Source organism: Helicoverpa armigera, chromosome 8 (genome assembly GCF_030705265.1).
Source record: "Helicoverpa armigera isolate CAAS_96S chromosome 8, ASM3070526v1, whole genome shotgun sequence".
NCBI classification, from domain to species: Eukaryota; Metazoa; Arthropoda; class Insecta; order Lepidoptera; family Noctuidae; genus Helicoverpa; species Helicoverpa armigera.
Genome location: NC_087127.1, coordinates 4,131,347 through 4,148,187, shown reverse-complemented (window position 1 = coordinate 4,148,187; position 16,841 = coordinate 4,131,347). Strand labels below are relative to the sequence as shown.

The 16,841-nt window shown below is 36.0% G+C and overlaps 1 protein-coding gene and 1 long non-coding RNA gene across 2 annotated transcripts; both read right to left on the bottom strand.

Moving 5' to 3' along the window:
- Positions 1-9,628: 9,628 nt before the first annotated feature.
- Positions 9,629-11,984, bottom strand: LOC135117253 (uncharacterized). Its single transcript, XR_010276743.1, has 2 exons — positions 11,837-11,984; positions 9,629-11,610 (listed from the first exon to the last, which is right to left on the bottom strand). It is a non-coding gene; the product is annotated as an uncharacterized LOC135117253 (long non-coding RNA).
- Positions 11,985-12,101: 117 nt separating this feature from the next.
- LOC135117208 (uncharacterized) lies at positions 12,102-13,532 on the bottom strand. Its single transcript, XM_064035802.1, has one exon. It carries the CDS (start codon positions 13,530-13,532, stop codon positions 12,102-12,104), a length of 1,431 nt encoding a protein of 476 aa, XP_063891872.1.
- Between the last annotated feature and the right edge of the window lie 3,309 nt (positions 13,533-16,841).

Sequence of the window (16,841 nt, the reverse complement as noted above, 5' to 3'; positions counted from 1 at the left end):
ATGAGACATACTTCATATGTAAGGAAGCGCGAGCGAAGCGAGCGCGAAATTTTTTTAGTCTAAGGACACAAAACAAATAAAAACCACTGTAAATTAACAAAGCAAAGTCAAAAAGTAAGATATGCACAGAAATGAAGTGCAAATGTACATGAAGCCGCGAGCGAAGCGAGCGCGATTTTTTCCTTAGAGTTTTCATGAAGTAAACATATCATAAAAAGCCAAAGTGAACAAAAAGCTATAACGGACGTGAGCGAAAAATGATTTTTCAAAATTGAATGCCTCAACAATTAAACAAAGATAAATCGCGATCAGTGCCGGTTTTTACTCTACCAGCGCCCTAGGCGAGATTTCTACGGCGCCCTCCAACTGCAATTCAAACCCATACGAAAAACAGAGACGTATGTAGTTACCGATTGCGCGAGCGAAGCGAGCGCGAATATTTTTTTTCTAGTTAACAAGTCGAAGCAAAAATTACGTAAAATGTAGCCCAATCGTACATAAGTTATTGCTGGTTGAATAATGCAAAAACACTGGAACATGAGATGTCCCAGTGTTTGTCTTCTGATTGCGCGAGCGAAGCGAGCGCGAAATTTTTTGTTATATTTTAGAACTCAAAACAAAAATTCTTTGTTGATGATGGCGCCTATGTATTAAAATTTTGGGACTTAAAGTAGTACCGTAAATAAGAAAGTTCATATGGAAACTAGAAGTTACTTTCTTATTAATAAAAGAACTTAAAAACGACGCTCCCTTTTTGCTAGGGTAGAAAATTTCTTGAAAAATAAAAACAACTGTAAAGTGAAGCAAGCCCGAAAATTTTTGAGTTTTGGATCACTAAAAGTCCTAAACATATATATAATAAAAAGCGACTGTGAAGTGAAGAAGCAGTCAGCGCGAATTTTTTTGGGGATGCAAAGGATGAACCCGTCAAAATTGATAGGGGACGACCAAAGGGAGGGCGGCTTTTTCTGAAATTTTATTGCTAATCTACTCATCTATTTTTAGTAAAAATATTTTTATTACGTAATTATTAATTTTGCCGTATGGGTTAATTTTGCCGCCCCCTAAATAGTGCCCCCCAGGGCATTTGCCCCTCCTGCTCTCTCCCCCCACGCTACGCTAATGGTTGATCTTAAATCTTTTTTAATAATTTTTAATTTTGAGAATGATCAACAGATGTAACTGAAACCGGCAGTGTAAGTTATATTCTTAGCGCTTATATTATTGCTGTGTTCGGAAATATTGAAATCAAATTATTGGTAAAAAGATATTGTATTTTTAAAATATTACGTGATAGGTCGCTCGATTTGCCGCCCCCTAGGACGTGCCGCCCGCGTGCGGTGCACGCGCTGCACGCCCGCTTACGGCGGGCCTGGATGTTACCAATTATGTAATACCATGACTCCTAATTTGGTCATTTTTGTTAGACTAAAAAAGCTAACGATCGCTAGAATATTTCCCAAATACCAATTAATATACTGGGGTTCCCAAACGTACGTCGCTTATTTATTGTTATATGAATTTGTGTGTAACTCAGTAGTAAAATGTAAGCACGCAACATGCAGCAAGCATGGCTTCTGTCACGGCTCCGGCACTGCGGGGCTCCGGCGGTCCCATGCAAGCTTATCGTCGCAGATGGTTTTCACGCTCACCACCGCAGTTTCGGCGAGCCGGCCAGCCTCAACCGCGGCGGCGAGCCTTAAAAACTACCTGCGCCTCAGCTCGCAGGCCGCCTCGCCCCTCTGCGCCTACGCGGTTTTGAATTGCACTCTAGGGGTAGGGCAGACAAGACTACGTGGAGTCGGTTTTGCAGCGATTCGTTTTCGTCACTAACTTTGATTTTGGTAGTAATATTAATCTTTTAGTTGGATAGAATTTGGTGACCATTAATCCATTTTGGGAACCAAAAATAATATTTGTGCGAGATTTGCGATTTTTCTGATGTTATTTTTTTTTTTTTTTTTGGATCATAATATTATATACTTAAGTACCCTTTTAATAAAGTCAATTTATTTTTTTTGGATTTGTTTATTTTATTTGGTGCCTCAGCTTAGAGTCTTAAAAATATTTTTGGTGATCGCCTAAATTATACCCTAAATATAGTAGTGTAGTATACAAATAAACAGCCGCAGCCGTAACTACCTCGACGTCCCACTGTGGGATGGATTTCGGGTTTCATAGACATCCGATTAGTAACCTCGAAAGTGATGACTTTTATGCCTGAATATCTTTCGGAAGACCACATACATACTTTATAATTGTATCATTATAGTATAGACTCACAAACGGCTCATTGAGAAATGTTTATTCAAAAATTTGTATGAAGCTGAACGAATAAAAGGACATATCTCCGGTCTCGCACAATTGGCCCTAATTATTTTTCAGGGAGTCAATCTATGAATTATTTGAATTTTTTTTTTTAAACTTTATTAAACTTTTATTAAACTTTTTTATTATTAATTATTAAACAAAAATACTTATCGAATAATTTAAAGAAAAGTTCAATAAATGTCACTTAAATATATATTTATCATATATTGTCATGGCCCTATTCATATTCCTATTTATTGCGATATTATTGCGATAGATATAGACGCCAAGCTAGCCTAAACTAAAACTTTTGATACTTACAAAAAAAAGTTTAATAATTAAAAAAAAAATGTTTCGCACCTCTGGCCTTATAATGCAATATATCAAAAAATTTCAAACAATTCATAGATTGACTCCCTGAAAAATAATTAGGGCCAATTGTGCGAGACCGGAGATATGTCCTTTTATTCGTTCAGCTTCATACAAATTTTTGAATAAACATTTCTCAATGAGCCGTCTATGAGTCTATACTATAATGATACAATTTTAAAATATGTATGTGGTCTTCCGAAAGATATTCAGGCATAACAACTTATATAAGTTCAACATTCAAATATTTGTTATTACTGAGCACGCTGCTACAGAAATGTTAACAGAAGTAATCGTTCATTGCTCATGCCCCGTAGGTGATAGCGTGATACTATACACCCTATATGTTGAACCGGCCCCCAGGTAATATTCATGCAAAATTTGATTTAAATCTATGCAGTACTTTTCGAGTTCAGTGAGACCAAACATACAGACAAACAGACAAAAATTATGGCCAATATACAGACAATATATTATATATTATATATAATATTATAAATCGGAAAGTGAGTTTGTTTGTTTGTTTGTTTGTTTGTTTGTTTGTTTGTTCCGCTTTCACGCCGTAACTACTGAACCGATTGCTTTGAAATTTTGCATACGTAAAGTTAGAAGTCCGGATTAAATAATAGGGTACTTTTTATCCCGAAAAAAATAGATGTTCCCGAGGGAAAACAAAAATATTGTTTGCTTGATGGATGGATTGTAGATGGCGCTGTGTGTCGTTTAAAACAAGGTAATATATTGCAAACGAATATAAACATGTAAATTTAGAAGCTAAATGATACGATAATGAATCCCCGAAAATGAGGAATTCCCGAGGGATGATGTACAATTTGTTTAATCGTCTAAACTGTTTTTTTTTTACATCTACTTATATATTGCAAACGCATGAATGCATGCATGGTCAGCTCTATGTAGCGTGTTCCCGGGTTTCCAGTGCCCAAAATCTGCATGTTTTTGCTCCACGTATAATATAGTGTACCATTCAGTTTTGGTTTAACAACTAATCGTATCCAGCGTTACATCGCGCTTCTTAGATTTTTCCATGGGAATGAGAAGTTTTCTTATAGTTGTGATTTATACCGCAATATAACCGAATTTCACGCGGGCGAAGCCGCGGGCGGAAAGCTAGTATATTATATACTCCATGGCCTGAAGCAGCTGGTGGTGTTCCAGGGTATCAAATTCTTTTTTGAAATCGATGAACACCACCACCACCTGCTTCCTTTGATCCAAACAGTCATTGACGTCATCCGCAAATTGTGCCAAAGCCGTTGCCGTGCTCCGTCCACGTCGAAACCCATGTTGTGCATTTGACAATATATCATGTTTTTCAACGTTTTTCAAATTGTTTAGGAGCCGTCGATGGGAAACATGTAGCTATAGTCCCTCCTGCCGGAGCCGGCTCACATTATTTTAATTATAAAGGGTATCACAGTATTGTACTTATGGGGATCGCAAATGCAAATTATGAATTTATTTCTATAGATATTGGAACAAATGGACGTATTTCTGATGGAGGTGTATTACAAAAAACTACATTCTTTCAAAGATTGAATTCCAAGCGTTTAAATCTTCCTAGCCCCAGAAAACCAAGCGGACATTCAGAAGAATTGCCTTATGTATTTATTGGCGACGAGGCTTTTGCTTTGAGGACAGATTTTATGAAACCGTACCCACAAAGGCAATCACAGGCTAGCTCAAGTAAGAGGATATACAATTATAGAGTATGCAGGGCTAGAAGAATTATAGAAAATGTTTTTAGAATTCTGGCGGCAAGATTCCACATTTTTCGATCGCCTATAAATACCAGCGTGCACAATATTAACAAAATAGTTTTGGCTTGTTGTGTATTGCACAATTTTTTAAGGAAAAAAGTAAGACAAACTTACAGTCCACGTCAGCACTTTGATAGTGAAAATCACGAAAATGGAACTATTGAATTGGGACTGAGACCACAAAATGGAGAATTACAGTCACTACAACAAACACATGGTCGTAACCCCACTCAAAATGCAAAAATTATCAGAGAAAAGTATGAAACCTACTTTAATACTAGTGGTGCAGTGTCATGGCAACAAAGAATGATATAATAATAGTATTTATACCTGGGTATCATTTTCACTATGTTCAGTATCAAATGTATTTTCATTATCATTAGCTGTCTCCTGTTCGCTGCAGCTGTCTATATTGTCAGTTGATTTTTCACCTGTAATTAAATAAAAACCCTCTAAATTTACTTTTGGTTTTAATGTTCAACATCACAATGTTATTATTCTAATGAAACAAAGTGCTACTATAGGTACTCTATTTTAGGTACCTACCTAATTTAGGCACAGGCATAACAAAGAATACGCACGTATAGTAGGTATAATAGTGTATAGAGAAATTCTTTAGTAAATAATTAAACTTACCTTGGCCTTGATCTTTAAGAAATTCAAGCTGACTGTAATACCATAATTTTGGTACGTATACCTGGTCAGTTCCTGAACCTGTCTTCTTACTATCTTGCACTTTTTTATGTTCTTTACGGAAACCAGCCCTTAATGAATTAATTTTTTTCTTCACGTTCTCAATCGTAGCATCTCTTTCTACCTTCCGTATAATTTCTAATAAATTAAGATAACCTTGAAGCTTCAAATATTTGTCTTTGTACTCGTTGCTTCTAATTTTCCAAAGACAAGGGTTATTTCGGAAAGCTTCAATAAATTCCGTTAGCAGCTCATGCAAATAAGTTCGAAAATCACACATTTTGAGAAATTTATGAATCAAAATTACAAAAATTGCAATTCAAACAAGCCTGCGTGTCCACGGACTGGCGAAACAAAATGGCGGCTCGCGGCTCGCAGTGCTGCCACACGTACGAGCCAAGACGAGCTACGAGCAAAATTTCAAACCGGTTGGATCGCCGACGAACTTACTCGACGGTTTTAAAGTACGCGTACTTAGGGTACTCTGTAACTGTCGTGTTTCCCATCCTTCCTATTACCTAGTATATTTATATTTAGGTCACCTAGTAATACTATTTTTTTCTTAAAGGAGATGGCCAAAAAAACACCCAGAATCGACAGGAACTTCATATGTATGATTGGATTCAGAATAATTTGTGGATTTTAAAAAGTATTTCAAATCATCTAAAAACCATGGGGTTCTCTTTTTATAACGTTTTTTCGATCAAGATTTTAGTTCACAAAAAAATTTACTTTTACTATTTGATGTTCGTTAGAAGTTGAATGCAGACTCGTGATTGGACCGTTTTGCATTGCTAAGTCATTTGTTATATTTGACAATGTCACATGGCGCGATTTTCCATCGATTTTCAAAGACAATTTCTCCAAAAACATTTCATAGCCAGTTGTGAAGGTTGCATGTAACTGCGAAACCTCTCCAAGTAGGTAAGGTCGGTGCTTAATCGTATCTGGAGTGGTTAAATACAAGACCTTTTAATCTCCAGGCAAACTCTGTAACTATGGGGATATTACCATTGGCTTGTATAATGTTAGTGTACCTTGTTTTTTATGTGCCTTGATATCAATAATCTTATAAATCAACATAAATTCAACAGAACTTATTTTTGTGAAAATATGATATAGCTCCTATACCCCATGGATTTCAGGCTGGATTTTTTGGCATCATCAAAGGTAAATAATAATGAACCCATTGGTACCCATTTCGTTGCTGTCGATTCTGGGTTTTTTTAGGGTTCCGTAGCCAAAATGGCAAAAACGGAACCCTTATAGTTTCGTCATGTCCGTCTGTCCGTCTGTCCGTCTGTCCGTCTGTCACAGCCGATTTACTCGGAAACTATAAGTACTACAGTGATGAAATTTGATGGGAATATGTGTTGTATGAACCGCTACAAAAATATGACACTAAATAGTAAAAAAAAGAATTGGGGGTGGGGCCCCCCATACATGTAACTGAGGGATGAAATTTTTTTTTTCGATGTACATACCCGTGTGGGGTATCAATGGAAAGGTCTTTTAAAATGATATAAAGTTTTCTAAAAAACATTTTTCTTAAAGTGAACGGTTTTTGAGATATCAGCTCTCAAAGTCGTAAAAAGTATGTCCCCCCCCCTCTATTTTTATAACTACGGGGTATAAAATTCTAAAAAAAATAGAGGTGATGCATGCTAATTAACTCTTTCAACGATTTTTGGTTTGATCAAAGTATCTCTTATAGTTTTTGAGATAGGTTGATTTAACTGTAATTTACGGAACCCTTCGTGCACGAGTCCGACTCGCACTTGGCCGGTTTTTTCTATGAAAATTTGGCCATCTCCTTTATAACGAAGATTGCACAACATCGTTTGTAATGTTTTTAGAAAAGTAAGCGGGTTTGAGTTTGGCGTCCGGTACAGGACAATTACTTAAATGTCGTATTGCGGCAGTTCAATGCCACAACACTCGAAAACTTGTGAGATTTGAATTTGAAGAGGTGTCTGCTAATAACGCGCCGTGCGATTTTGGATTAAACGCTTTCGTGGTGGAAACTTCGACTTGAAGAACGAGCCACAAGGAAGACCGCCTGACAGGTGATTAACGAGGAATTAAGAGAGACGGTGAACGCCGATCCTAGTCAAACCACCTAGATACCTAGCCGAATACCGAAAATGTTGAAAAAATTTGCAGTAAAACAGCCACGACTCATGAATCGACCTTCACCGTTATTGCTCCATGACAAATCAAGACCTCATACAGCAAGAGAAACCGTTTTAACTCTCAGGAACTGCAGTTAGAAACTATTCGTCGTATCGTAAAGGCATAAATGACCTTCCTATTAGATGACAGCAAGGTATAGATAATAATGGCAACTATTTTGATTAAATAAGTTTGTTAAAAATTAAAAAAAAAAATACTTTAACCCCTATTATTACTAAAATCATCCAAGTGTCTTTTATTGGCTTCCTTATTTTTATCCACTGCATTATTTTTTGTTGTTAATTATTACTGAGTTATCAATATCATAATCTGTTATACTTTTATCGGCGTTTTTAGGAGGAATTAGGTTATTATTTTTAACATTATCAGTAACAAAAAAATTTTATCCTGTTTCTTTTTACACTATTGTATTGTTTTAGTTTAACTGAATTATATTTTCTTAATACATTTTTATAATGATGTACGGCCAGTTTCTTTATCAAAAGTTAAAGTTAAAGTAATGTCTAAAGTAAAAGTAATGGTCAAACACGTTTTTTCAAGGCTAAAGTGACAGCAAAACTAATAGAAAAATTGAATTTAACCGTTAGTTTTACTTTAGACATTACTTTGACTTTTACTTTGGCTTTAACTTTTGATGAAGAAACTGGCTGTGACTGATATTTCGTCGTTCGAATCACATAACCACTTGGTGCATCTTGCCTGGGCCATACCTTGGTTAAAGAGTAAATACTTATTATTATAATCAATTAGCAAGTTTAGTTTATGACATGTGCTGCTATCAGATTCTAAAAAGTAACAATTCTGATGGTTTCTACAAATTAACTCTAGATACTTATTCAACATTTTCTCATTAAGATATTTATTAGATACAATACTTAATACTATAATAGGACATTTGTTGTTTACTTTTATAAAATTACACAGTTCACTGGAAATCATAAGAAGGTTATTGTCATTCTCACCTATACAAATAATAATTTTGTCCGTTTGTCTACATCTGAGATCGTAATTATTACCCATCAGCTGAGTTGCTGTAGCATTGCTCATTGTTATCTCGGATACCATATACTTCTCGAACTTAGAATTAGTTCTCATGTCATTCAATCGAGTTGCCATGTTTACAATCTGCTGGGTTCCAAGTATATGTATTTTATTTTCTTGACATCTCGTTTGCTCTCTATTAGCTATCTTTATACTATTTCGTTTATCTGAGCTGCTATTTTTCTTCTCAGCGTGTATTGCTTTATCATTAGTAATCGCATAGCGTTCGCGGTCTACCATAAAGGACTTGTCCGAAAATGGTTTTTTATTATTTAAAAATTCCAACCAGAGTAAGTTAAATATATTTGGATAGACATCTCAAAACTTAGTGCTACATTTTTAAACACCTCCACTTTTGAGAAAAATCGTATTTTTATTTTAGTGAGAATTTACTTCTAAAACGAACAAACCTTTTTCTAATCATCAAGTTAGTAAAGTGAACACACCCAAAAAAAGTTCTCTTGTCAAAATTGGCACATGAGAAGTGTCATTACTGTCAGTGTCAATCAATATTTGATTTAATATGTCAATGTAAACAAAAACAATAATACGCTTGATGTTGCTGGTTGCATTATTTTTCGACTTGACTGAATGTTCACGAGCAAATTACAATATTTTACTAAGACCTCGACCAACAAGATGTGCATGTTTCAGCATATTATACAAGAGCTTATAATCAGCCGGAGATAATGAGTAATACTATAACTCATTACTATACTATAAGACGACCTACCGACCCATTGTTCAAATCATCATCCTCCGAGCCTTTTCCCAATCGTGTTGGGGTCGGTTTCCAGTCTAACCGGATTCAGCTGAGTACCAGTGCTTTACAAGAAGCGACTGCCTATCTGACCTCCTCGACCCAGTTACCCGGGCAACCCGATACCCCTTGGTTAGACTGGTGTCAGACTTACTGGCTTCTGACTACCCGTAACGACTGCCAAGGATGTTCAATGACAGCCGGGACCTACAGTTTAACGTGCCATCCGAAACACGGCCAATGGTGTCCAAGATATACTTAGAAAGTACATACAAACTTAGAAAAGTTGCATTGGTACTTGTCTGACCTGGGATCGAACCCATTGTTCAAATACATAGGATAATTTCTTTTATTGACGGGGAATCGAGATCAGAAGCCGATGAAAAGTCTTTCAACATTATGCTATTTAAAAACGGATTAATATCAGAATATCAAGCTATAATTAGACGCTAATGTACGGGTTTTGTAATGAATAAAACTTAGGTTTTTAAATAGTATTTATTTATTGATTTTCTTCATTTTCAACGTCTTCTCTTATTAAAATACTGTCGAGAAACTGCGCAGGTGGAGATATATTATTTTGATGCCGAGCCCATCCAAGATACCAGACTATTGTCATCACATGAGCACAGCTTCCAACAGTTCTTTTTCCAATTATGCAACTACAATAATAATCAGAAATGCAGTTTTGCCAATTAGTCTCTGCCACTTTCAATAAAATATATGTGTAATACACTCGACTACTAATGTGGCGTGACTTTATTCGTCCTCTGATTAATACTGTCTCATGTGATGACGAAATGCCTGAAATATTTATCAATTGTACATCTTCACTTACTTCTACAGTAAAAGTACCATTTGGCCGAATATGTTCCCCATAATAAGAGTGTGCCTGTTTAATTTGATAAATACCCAAACTAAATAAAACTAAATCTGACATCTCCATGATGGGGAACACATTCAGCTGTGGCATTTGAGCATTTATATGGACGAAACTGGCTCGGCGTCTATTAAGCTGATGCCTAATCACATGGTTAGCTAAATAGTTTTCCATGTTCATTCTCTGATTAGCTCTTTCCAGTATATTTTGAGCATCAGGATGGTCAGTCAAAACAGGATGAAAATGGTTTAAAATAGCTCCTGCAATTTTGAAGTCATTCATTAGGTTTTGAGACCCTATATTAAAATATTTATTTCGAAATATTTTGAAATCCCGTTTAAACAGACCATTTACAACTTCTACAACCCACCTGCACAGTGTCACTAGCCGTGATTTGTTGGCTTTTTCAGTTGATAATTGAGTTTCCCCTTCGCTTAGGGTCTCAGGTTTACAAACTGTATATCCCAAAGATGTCAATAATGGGATAGAGTCTCTAAAACCACGGTCGAGAATAAAAACATCATTCTGTCTAAAATATTGCCTTAACTCAGAATTTTCATTTTCGAACAGCAGTCGCATAATTGTAGCGTCTGATGTTGTGGCTGCGTATGGGCCAAATATGTCTATAATGTGGCCATCAGGGGTTTTACAAGATTTGCAAACTTGTGTAAGCTATATGTTTTTTTTTGGAACAGATAGTTAGATGATTTCTGTAAATATATGTATGTCCCATCGCAAATAATTATGGGGTTATTTTCTGCTGTTCCAAAAAGACCCTGTGGGATTAAAAGGTTTCTACTGGACAGGCTTGTTCGAGGAATATGATTTACACCTAAATGTCTAGGTACATAAAATTCGGTCAAGCAGTGACGTGCCTTTTTCATATAACTGCATGCTACCGATTTATTCATGCTCATTAATGATGCAATTCGTCTAATTGGCTCCCCAGTTCTTATTTTCATGAGGTACAATCCTAAAGCTGTTTTAGGTTTTTTACATATATTTGACAATTCACTTGTAATACAGCTCAGTAGTGCTAAAAAGTTCAATACAGTTAAGCCTGTCCAATAACGACAAATATGGTTGTTCATATTTCCAACATTTTCAAAATCAATAATGTTTACTGTTTTTTTTCTTAATAAATCTAGCATTTCTACTATATGACTTTGAGTAAACTGCGTTGTAAACTGATATTCAGTCAACAGTTCCCAATTATATACACTTGCATGTTCTTCACATACTCGGGCATTAGGTGAGACATACAATTTGTAGTCAATTAATATTTGTTTCTTAATGTAAATAGGAACTCTTAGACGTTCCGAGTTTGTACAATCGGGAACAAAACAATGGTTAGATGAATTTGGAGTTCGACTGTAACCTTCTAGTTCAACAAGTACATTGTCATTTTGAACTATGTCCATATCAATTTCCGAACTGAATGTACTTACAGGTGCAGCTACAGAGCTAGACCTACTTTCTGCATTGTCACTAGTTTCTTGGGACTCTCTTGGTGGTTCAATGACTTGTAGAATATTGCTGTGGGCCCTTTGCCAACAGGCATTACATGCTCGACCATTTGGTGGAATCTGAAATAAAGCTTTCAATAAATGTGTGTCCTGGTAAACAGAAGTACAAATAAAGTGTAAATCTTCTTCTTATATTAAAAATGAATTGATGTTTGTTAGTCTCACTAAAACTCGAGAATGGCTGGACCAATTTGGCTTATTTTGGTTTTAAAATGTTCGTAGAGGTCCAGGGAAGGTTTAAACGATACGAAGTTTGTTGGGTCAGCTAGTATTTAATATATTTTACCTGTCGGGGGCTGATGATGCCAGCTACATAAGCCCGCTCAGGATGATCATCCGTTAAGGGACGAGAACGTCTGCCCGTTCTTCTTGAAATGGATATACCACACCAAACACAAACTGATTGATGACCTAGCTGTCGGCCACCAATATTATTCTCATTTCTGTTGTTTATTATTTATTATTATTATTTAAGGTATATACTTTTTGTCTCCCATTGAGGGGTAATGAAACTCCAACCACACGGGCCGTAGCCAAGCGTGATTGGTGGGTTATGTAATGGAGTATGTAGACGATACAGATGTTGTTGTCAAGAATTTTCTCGTGATGCGGCAGGTGTTCAATATAACAGCTTTCTGGATGATGTGTGATGTGTATAGCGGGATCTGCAGGATTTCAAGACTGCGTTGCAAGCTTTTGGGGATTATCCCTGTTGAAGATATTACTATTGGAACTATGTGTATGGTTTGTGCTTGCCACTGACGTTTAAGTTCAATGGCTAAGTCTTGATATTTGGTTAATTTATCGGCTATTGTGGATTGAATATTATGGGTATTCGGGATGGCAATGTCAATTAAATATGCGGTTTTGTTGGTTTTATCAAATAGTGTAATGTCTGGTCTATTGAAATGTATAGTCTTGTCGGTGATAATGGTCCTATCCCAATAAATGCGGTGGCTGCTGTTTTCTAATATTGTGTCTGGTTTGTATTTATAGTATGCGGTTTTGTTTTGTATAAAATTAAATTTATGTGCAAGGTGTTGGTGTACGATGGACGCTACCTGGTCATGCCGATGCTTATAATCAGTTTGCGCGAGAGCTCTGCAGGCAGACGTTATATGTTGTATTGTTTCTGAGCTGGAGTGGCAATGTCGGCATGTGTCAGTAGGAAGGTTCGGGATGCGTATAATGTATTTTTGATAATTTCTGGTGTCAATAACTTGGTCTTGGATCGCCATCATGAAGGCCTCCGTCTCTGGGAACAGCTCTCCACGCTGCAGCCAGGCGTTCGACGCATTCTTGTCGACATGTGGTTGCTGCAGATCGTGGTAGTGCCGTCCATGCAGGGACTTCTGCTTCCATGTGGCGATCTTTTCCTTGTTATCAACAATTTTTTCATTTTTTTGCAGGTTCCGGTCAGCTAGGTTTAGTGGTGTAAGGCGATTGTCAGCTAGTGTTATGAGTTCATGAAGTGTAGAGTGTTGTGCATGTTGGTAAAAATACTGTCTTAAATTCGTTATTTGTTTATTATGCAGGTTGACTACGTCTATTATTCCTCGTCCACCTTCACGTCTAGAGAGAGTCATTCGTTGTACGCAGGATCTTGGGTGGTGTTTACGATGAGCTGTGAGAGTAGTGTTTATAAGGCGTTGAAGGTTAAGCAGGTCGCCTTGGGACCAGTTTATTATACCAAACGAATAAGTAAGCACGGGGATAGCATAACTGTTGATGGCTTTAGAGGTGTTGCGGGAATTTAACTGGGACCGAAATAGAATATTAAGGCGGTGTTTAAATTTCTTCTTTAGACTTTCTTTAGTCTCCTTCTGATTGATTTGCTTCGCTTGTTGGAAGCCTAAATATTTGTACGCGGCGTTTGGTTCTAGAGGTTCAATTACATTTCCTGAGTCTAATATATAACTGTTCTGAGTAATTTTGCCATTATTTATAGAGAAGGTCTTACATTTGTCTATTCCGAATTCCATATGGATATCGTTAGAGAAGGATTGTGTTATGTCTGCCAGACGATGTAATGATTGCGTAGTGTCACTGAGTAGTTTTATGTCATCCATGTACATGAGGTGTGTAAGGATTGTGTGTTTGTGTTCTGTTTTGATGGTGTAGCCGAGTTGCGATTTATTTAGAATATGTGAGAGTGGATTCAGCGCAAGGCAAAACCATAGAGGGCTAAGAGCATCTCCTTGGAAAATGCCCCTTCGTATTGGAATTTCGGATGTTACAGTATTCGAGTGTCCTATTGTTTTTAATATGGTGGACCAGTGCTGCATCGATTTTTCTAGAAATTCTATTACTTGTGGGTGTACCTTGTACCTTTGAAGAATATTTAAAAGCCAGCTGTGTGGGACCGAATCAAAAGCTTTCCTGTAATCGATGTACATAGTATTAATGTTTTTCTTATTGCTAATGGCTGATTTCATTGCTACGGAGTCTATAATAAGCTGTTCTTTGCAGCCCTGGCTACTTTTACGGCAACCCTTTTGTTCCTCAGCTAGGATATTATTGTTTGTGTAATAGTTCAGCTATACATCCTGTAAGTATTTTGTAAATGGTTTGCAAGCAGGTTATTGGACGATATTTTGCCGGGTTACGATAGTCGTTGTCGTCTTTCGGGATCATGTATGTAAGGCCTTGTGTAATGAAATGTGGCATGGAGTTTGGTGACTGTATGAAATTGTTAATATGGTTGTGAAGTAGAGGGTGTGTTGTTGTCAGTTTCTTGTACCAGTAGTTATGAATTTGATCACTACCAGGTGCCTTCCAATTGTGGGCTTTATTAAGTACTCTTATAAACACATCAACTGGTATGTATTCAAATTGCATTGGTGTTATTGAATCAATTATATCAGCATCTGCCTGCAGCCATTCAGCTTCTGTATTGTGTTTTACTGGCTCATTATTATTATTACTATCATTCTTATGCATGTTCTTTGAGCAAAAAAATGTTTTTTAATCTTTTTCAACATAAATCCCTAATAAAGTAGGTAAGTTAAAAATACATTACCTGCCGAGTAATCCATTCTTCAACTATTGAGACTATTTCAGGACTCATGCTTAAAGCATCATAGTCATACTGCTGATTAGCATGTATACCTATGTTGCAATTCACGCAGAGAGCCATTATACTGTAACAATAAATAAAAGCAGAACATAAAGTTAATGATTGAAAACTATAAGGCACTTATTAAAAGAAAAAGTGGAAATAAATCCCTTATTGAATAAAGAACAGTACTTACATTCGGGGTAATCCGAAAGCCGAAGTCTTAATCACGTGCAATATCAAATAACCGGTACGAAAAAGCAAAGTCGTCAGAGTTATAAGTTCATAAATAATCATGTGCAAGTAGAAGAATCCGTAAAATCAGAAAAATCAGCAAAGCACAATAATAACAATAAAGTACGAGCGAACCAATGGCGCGATCGAACGATACTGTGACATTCCAAGTCAATAGGGGTGTTATCTGAAATCAATTAATTGAAGAAACGATTTTTCGAGGCAGAAAAATCGATTTATCAATCGATTTATTATACAAAATCAAATGTTGATTGTCTAGGACATTCTTTATGTTGTATTATGTATTTCTAATTAAAAATACATTTGGAAAATAAATGTCTTCTTGTCAGTGGCAATAAAATAATTGTTATTATCGAACTCTCGCATCACATGAATTTCAATCCGAGATAACTTTGAAGCTTGTCCTAAGTTAGCACATCTCTAACGCCAGTGACGGATGAATGTCAAATACATTAAGACATTGACACTGAGTGGCGGAGCTTTTTTTAAGGGCTGCCAACGACAAATAAAATAGTGTAGACTTTGACCAATTTTGGTCACTGTCTATGTGGTTGTGGCAATATTTTAATGTTTAATTTATCAATTTTTATTTATGTGTTTGTTTCAGTGCCGTCTTACTAACTCGACAAGTTCCACAATCAGTGAAAGAACGCATTTTTCTTAAAGTTCACTATCAAATTTTTTTTTATTATTATTATTATTTTTTTTAATATACCTACTTGCTTCTCATATCACTTGTCAGTGGCAGAATCGTCGACGTCGACATCGACGGCATCGTTTGCCAAAAGCAAAAATAGAATAGAATAGAATAGACAAATAAAATAGTAATAACATCAATTATTATTTTATCGTTTTTCTCTTAAATGGGGGGTTTTAAAAGTATTATTTCAGTAGTTCCAAGTTCCATATTTTTGTCATATTTACTTGAGCAGACTTTGATGCTGGTTGGATTTTTCTCGGAATAAAAAACCAACGTCCATACAAAAAGCGGACAACTCCTTTGACACAATTTATTTCGTTAGGTTTTGTTTGCATATCCACCGTTGTGTGTTTGTACTACATTTTCAGTTAAATGTTTATTTGTTTTATGTTCAAATTTCTCCTTCCTTATATTAACGGTGTTTTTAGTCAACAGGTCATTAATTTTATTTCCTTCTTATACTATTTTTTTTAGGCAATTCTTTTCTATTTTTAGATTCTCTATTTGTTTCTCGGCATTTTCAAGTTTAATTTAATTCTTTGAGATTATCCTTAAGTAATTTTATTTCTGGATAATTCCACGGCGACGTTGATAGGTCAGGAAGACAGATAGAATGTTAGATTCCGTTGAAATGAATGAGTTGTCATCAATACTGTCAAGTGAAGCATTTAGAGCCGTGTTTCCTCTTCTGATCGTGATGTTTTCATAACTGCGATCCATTTTAATGTTTTATTTAATTATCTCTTTTCCACTTTGTTATAATTCCGCTTCGATAAATTCAATTAATTTTACCAAATCAACTATAATTTTGTATGTGGTATCCCTGTTGTTTGTAATACGCTCCCCGTTAATGGCATCAAAATAACCAAAGTTTCAACTTGTTCAATTCCTTATTTATGTTCGCCCGTGTCTCGTAGTTCCGAAAAAAAATGCTCAGGAAATCAATAAATGTTTATTAGGTACTCGAAATACTTGAAAAAAACTTGTCGTGAAAAATACATGCAATCCTAAAAAGACAATAAAAGTAAGCAAAAGTTGCATGCGTCGGACAGATTCGATCCAGCAGGCACATTCATTGGCGGTTTACCGAGCGCATAAAGCATACAGGCGTAATAATACAATTAAATCAAAATAGTAACGGTCGCTACTGCGAGCGCAGGCATTAGTCATAATAATGGCTTGACACTTGCATCTGCGTAAGACGGATCACAAAAATAAATATTCTTATAACAGAATCTATTCTATACATATAATAAATCTGTAAAAAAACTGTGTCTGTAC